The sequence below is a fragment of the Hyperoodon ampullatus genome, assembly GCF_949752795.1.
Source record: "Hyperoodon ampullatus genome assembly, chromosome: 16".
In the NCBI taxonomy this organism is placed as follows: domain Eukaryota; kingdom Metazoa; phylum Chordata; class Mammalia; order Artiodactyla; family Ziphiidae; genus Hyperoodon; species Hyperoodon ampullatus.
The window spans coordinates 73,662,293-73,668,547 of NC_136929.1; the positions used below are offsets into that span (position 1 = coordinate 73,662,293).

General features: G+C 52.5%; 1 protein-coding gene across 1 annotated transcript; it reads right to left on the reverse strand.

Annotated features, from left to right (window-relative positions):
- Nucleotides 1-310: 310 nt before the first annotated feature.
- On the reverse strand, nucleotides 311-2,701 carry RASL11A (RAS like family 11 member A; the record flags this gene model as incomplete). The annotated part of the gene is made up of 4 exons (XM_079722038.1): nucleotides 311-1,033; nucleotides 1,971-2,050; nucleotides 2,149-2,205; nucleotides 2,578-2,701. 4 exons carry the CDS (start codon nucleotides 2,699-2,701, stop codon nucleotides 566-568), a joined length of 729 nt encoding a protein of 242 aa, XP_079578164.1. The 3' UTR covers nucleotides 311-565.
- Nucleotides 2,702-6,255: the final 3,554 nt, after the last annotated feature.

The window sequence follows — 6,255 nt, forward strand, 5'->3', positions numbered from 1 at the left end:
TTTACACCAATAAATAATAATATTATTCATGTCGTAATTTTTTAGCATCTGTGCACAATGAACCCCTTCCACTGAAAATCACATGGTGTTAGTTTCATGCCCGGGGCAAAGTGCCCTAATTAAAGACCTCCTGCAGTTACTCAAATCCCTTTCCTCCTCCACAGACTGTCCTTTCTCCCACACCAGAGTCCCTCTGCGTCAACCCCTCCCCGCAGGAGCCACCAGAGTTCAGACTGGGGGTAAGCCTGGAGCAGTTCTGGGCTCTGGTGCAAGTATGATTTCTATAAAAAGACATTTAAAAACAAGGAGCAATGTTGCCATTTGCCTTTAATGGAAAAGTGGCTAGCAGTTACAGTTTAAAAAAAATCTTTTATTAAAAAAAAAAAACTCTACCCAACTTCTAGGCAATCACCGTTTGAATTTTCAGAAATACACATACACTTGAAAACCAATAGTTTGTATAAAAATAAACTCTGAATGTGTGATTAAAAAGGGTGACCCCCAGTCTTCTCAGCTGCACGAATGCGTGATAACAAGGGGACGAGTCCATCCAGTGGAGACGGGTCTACCCCAGGGTGGAGGGGGCCTTGGCCTTGGAGGAGAGAGCCTGCTTGAAGCGCCTCTTCAGGTCCTGCATGTTGGGAGAACGTGGCCGGGGGATGATGGAGGCTCTTCTCCTCTCCCCACCGAGGCTGTGCAGCTTGCTCACTTCTTTGCAGAGATGCTGAAACACATCACAGACATCTTCGTAGTTTTCACTGGTGGAAATTTCCAGGAACAGGCTGCCCAGCTCGTTGGCCAGTTGGATGCCGTCACAGGTCTGTACCTGTCGGGCGTGCAGAAGGTCCCCCTTGTTGCCCACGATGATGACGGGGGCTTTAGAGTCGGGGTGGACCTTCCGGATGTGCTGGTACAGGGGGCGGATAGACAGGTAGCTGTCATAGTCCGTGATGGAATAGACCAGCAGGAAGCCCTCTGCCCACTGCACGCACTTGGACAGGGAGTCGACCGCCGGGCTGAGGCTGTCTTGGACCTGAAAAGAGCAAAGTGAGCCCGGATCAAGGAAGCCCTCGGTGGGAGAAACTGGAAAGAACATCAAAGCCACCCTTGAAAAAAAACGTTTGAAAAAGAAATCACTAAATATAGTTTCAGATTCTACCCAGCTTCTGCAGAAGGAGGCTTCTGATATGGAAAGAGCCAATTCTCAGGCAAGCTCCCTGCCTGGGTTATTTTATTAGCTGTTACCCACACATTACTTTTAACTCCCTTGCTTGGCAGGTAGCCTGTGATGAACCAGTATGTGATGACTTCAATGAGAACTTCAACTCAGGATGGCGCAATTTTTAGGGAACTAACTCAGAATAAACAGAACTTTGAAAATAAGCCAAGATAAATATCTATTCCCCAACCCATAAAAATATTTTTAGCATGTCCTTCTTGAGAATGTTACAGAAACAAATTCCTTCTTTCTGTTCTTCCACAAGACCTTTCCTCCCTAGAAGGGAGAGCAATTAGTAACTTGTTAATCAAGTTACATTCCTGACTGCTTGCCATGGGGTTACCTGATCGGAATTACTGAGAGGAACAGCGAGAAACAGGAGCACTTGAACCGTCCTTGCTAGGGGAGAAGGCCCTCTCCAGAATCCCACTCCCCATAGTTTTGTTCCGGGTTCCAAGGCTGAGCTGCTTCTGACAGAAGTGGTGAGACCCGTGTAACCAGTGATGCCCCGGCCAGGGCTGCGAAGAGAAGTTAAGCGTCTCTTCCCCTTTCCGAGGTGGCAGACAGGAGAAGGCGGCCTCTATAACCATCCACTCGCCCCGCCCCCCATCGTGGACAGTTTCTAACACCCCAACGACTGGCCCCACCTGCGGACGGCGCACCCCTCCATCTGAACGCATAACAGGCGTGCTCAGACACCTGGCTCGGGCGTCTGGAAGCGGAGGAGCCGCCTGCTCTTGGCAGTCCTTACCTGGATGCCCCCGGGAGTGTCCTGGATCTGCAGGGAGAGCTGGTCTCCCTCCACGCACACGAGCCGCGAGTACAACTTGCCTGGAGAATGAAGCAGACTTGAGTTTTAAATTCTCACAGTCTCCTCAGGAAAAAGAAAATCAGAGCATGCAGCCTCAACAGAACGAAACGAACCTAACCTGTGTTCGGCTCATAATCGCCAATGAATCTCTTGGTCAGGAAGCGCACAATCATTGCTGAAAAGGAAAGAGGAGAATCAGCTGAAGGACTAGGACGAGACGGTCAAACCGGGACCGTCTCGGGGAAATGGGGGCGTGACGGGCCGCAGCACCGCGGATGCTGCCTGCATCCTCAGGCTCCGCAGGGCCAAGGGTGCGGCCGCGGCCTCCGCGGGTTTTGGGGCGGGTGCGGCCGGGGGTGCGCTACGCGCCGCACCGGCACCTATTCTCCAACAGGTGCCCGCCGGCGAGGGCCCAGGAGTGCAAGGTCCGGGGAAGCGGCGGGAAAGCAGGTTGGGGGGGCGGGGAGGCCGGCAGCGGCCTGGAAACGTCCGGGCCCCCTGCGCCCTCCCCTCCGCCGGGAGCCCCCGCTTTCCCCGGGGCGCTCACCGCTCTTGCCCACGCGGCCGGCGCCCAGCACGGCCAGTTTGATGTCCTTGGGCAGGAGGTAGTCGGAGGAGGACTCGGGGATGGGCGCGAGCAGAAAGTGTCCGGACATGGTGGGCGGCCGCATGGAGCGCGCGGTCGAGCGCGAGGACTCCGGTGCGCGGGGACCTCGGCCGCCGGCGCGGCGGGCCCGGCCGGCGGCTTTTAAAGGGCTGGGCGCCCTGGGGGCCCCGCGGCCGCCTCCGGCTCCTCCTCTTCCCGCCCCTTCCCGCCGCGGCGCGGAGGGGGCGGAGCCGGAGAGCCCAGGGCACCGTCACCGCGGCGCGCGCACCCGTTTGACGCGCTCTGCCGGGGGCCTACGCTGCTCCGGCCTCCGGGCCCTGGAGATCCGCTGTGCCTGCGTAGCCCTGGCGGCCCCCTCCATCCTGCAGAGGCGAGACCGGGTCACTAGACCAGAGATCAGAATTATGAGCTGGGGGACGAAAGAAAGGAAAAATGCAATCGGTCGGACGTTTCTGCAACAATGGGAAGGATAAATTCCTGTCGAATGGTGCCCTTTTTATTTTTGAAAGATGCTGAGGGGTGACATTATTAGGATAAAGAGCCCTGACTTAGTATCAGTATAAGGGAGTTGCAGACACTGACCTTGCTCCAGATTTGTGAAGGCCCCATGGGGACAGTCGTTGTCTACAGCTCAGCCTCCGAACCCAGCCCCTGGCTGCTGGTGCTGGCTGAGCTGACTCATTAGCGAACACTCAATGAGCTGAGAGCTCCGGCTCCGGACTAATTCTCCATCAAACACCGTCCTGTGACTTGAGTCACGCCTTTGCTTCATCATTCAAGTACTTATTTCTAAGTGTAAAGCGGAGTTTAGGGTGGGCGTGGAAGTGGGAGGAAGAGGACACAAAAGCAAAATCCGGCCAGTCTTGGGTTTCGGGAGCCCACAGTGGCAAAAGGCAAAAAAGGCTTGGGATTCTGTCCTTGCAGGTTAGACCTTCAGGCCTCTGCCTCCTGTGCTCCAGCCTCACAGGTCCAATTGCCTCTTAGACAGCCCCACCCTCACTCACCCCTTTCTCCATCTTGGTTGTATCAGTTAGCTTTTGCTGTCTGACAAACTGCACGAAACCTACTACCTTGAAACCGCAATCCCTCACGGTTGCTCGCTCACCAGTCTGTAGGTCAGTGCAGTGGTTATCCTAATCCAGGCCCGGCTCAGCTGATGTTGGCCACAGGCTTTCATTCTCCCATGCATCCGTAGAGAGCTGGCGGCAGCGGGCTAGGGACGATGGGGGCGGCGGTGGGGCTGGCTGGTGGCTCCAGATTGGTGTCCTCAGCCAGCTGGCCGGCTGCCGGCTGCGGTGGTGGCAGGGGCAGTGGCTGAGCCACATGTTTCTCGTCACCCAGAAGGCGGGCCAGGATCATGGTGGTTGGGCAGAGTTCCAAAAGAGTGAGTGCAAGTGTTAACAGGCCTCCTGAGACCTAGGCTCTGGGGAGGAACCCACCGCCCCTGCTGCCTTCTCTTGGCCAAAGCAAGTCGTGGTGCCAGCCCACGTTCCAGGGGCGGGAAGTGCACTCCACTCTTTGGTGAAGAGAGCTGCAAAGCCACATTTGAAAGGGCTGGGATGCAGAGAGGGGTAGGAGAAGAGGTCCGTTTTTGCAGTCGACCACACTGAGTGTGCGAATGTGCCTCCATCCACCCAGTAGCCCAAGCCAGCGACCTGTGTGCCAGATCCCTGACGCCAGCTCTTGGTTCTGGCCACTGAGAGGCCTTGACTCTGACCCCTCTCGCTTCCACAAGGATTAATCACCAAGTTCCATCCTTTCTTCTGCCTCCATTTCTTGGTATCTCGTCCTCTCCATCCCTCCTGCTCTCTGCTTCTCACTTGAAGAACCCTGAACAGACCAGGAAGAGCTGGTTTCCTTGCCCCTCGCTTGGGGGAGCCTCCTCTGGTCACTGCTGCCGTCCCCACCCCTGTACCCCAGGTACTCACACTCAGGGCACCCTTAAGGCGGCACTGATCCCAACTGTCCTTACTTTCTGGTGGAATATTTATTTCATGTCTCTCTCCCAGAAGGCAGGGCCTCTAGCTTGTGTCTTTAGTGCCCAGCACATAGTGGCAGCTGGGGCTCATGAGGTCTTTAATAAATGTTAGTACACTGACAGACTTTCTGAATGGTGTCTTCACTGTGTGAACTGGAGAAGATGGAAGTCACATGTGTAACCATTATCCCAATACCTAGGTTTTGAGAGCAATCAGCTCTCAGGAGAAAGCGTTCCAGGGCATGTCCTGAGCTGAACTGCCTTATTACAGCTGTACTGTCCTTTGGTTCAGCACAAGGCAGTCCCCTTCTGTTCAGCTTCAGTTTGACTGGAAAGACTTGAAGCCCGGAACCTCCTTTCCTGACTGGGGAAAAGTCACCATAAAGACTGTTACTATTTACAGAACAACCTTGAAACAATTAGGTTCCAGGGGTCCTTGAGCAGTTCAGTGACAGGGGCCTAGGTTGCTGCTTCAGATTCTCTTGGCCTCTCCTTCTTAAACACAAAATGGCTCCTGCTTCACTAAACATCAAGTACTCATCCAAGCAGGAAGGGAGGGAGGGACCCTCTTCGTCTCTTTTTATTATGAAATAAAATAATTCTCAGAAGAACCCAGAAGACTCTCTTACATCTCAGTGGCCAGAACTGAGAAGCTGGGAACGAGTGTATTCATGTACCTAGCGGAGAATACCAGGGTTGCCAGGACTAGCTCGAATCAGTTCCTCCCTGGAGGCCACACACATTGCTACCCTGTTAGAAATTCAGCAACAGAAGAGGGGATCCTTGTTGAGCAGCAGTCAATGGGATCTGTCCAAACACCCTTCACTTTCCTGAAGTGAAAATGCAGAACTTAACAAGGGAAAAGAGAGCCCTTTCTTGGCTGAATCGTGGGCTTATCTCCTCACCTCATTCCCTTACATTCCCTGTCAGGTATAAGATCATTTTAGGTTAAGGTCGCCCCGTAAGTGATTCCTAAGACTGTTCTCTGCCTGGTGACAGCTATGTTCCATTTTGCACGTACAGTGCACCTTTGCTCAGAACTCAAAATGTTATTCTCCTTGGAAAGCTCTCTGCATTTGCAAATACCCAAGATCATCCGTGGCCCTTTATGCAGATAATATGTTACTGAACTGTAGAATTATAAACAGCCTTACCTAAATTGTTGCTGCTTGTCCTCTATTTCATTTTGGATTTCTTTGTATCCAGTTATGTAAAATTGTGGTGCAAGTAGTATGACAACAGGTATGCTGAAGTGGTTTTAAAAAGATAATAGAAAAAATATATATAAAAGGATAACAGAAATGTGTAGGCAGATATGAATACACAAATCCGTGGGTGTTTAGAATGACTGTGAAGGGTAGAATTTAGTAATATGCAAATAATGTCAGGCTTGGAAAGCTATTAACCCTTCACCAGCCAAAGAAGCTTGATTTTTAGCTCTCAAGCAAAACTTTGCCAGGGGTCCTCCCCTACTTCAGGAATGTCTCTCCTACCACCATCCATCATCCAACATCAACTACCTTTCCTGTCTATCCTAAATCCTTGAATATTGAGGCTGGAGACTCAGACTTTGCCTTCAAGTACTTTCCTCAGTATAAAAATTACACCTCTCTCCCCTACCAGCTCCCTACTTTAATTCA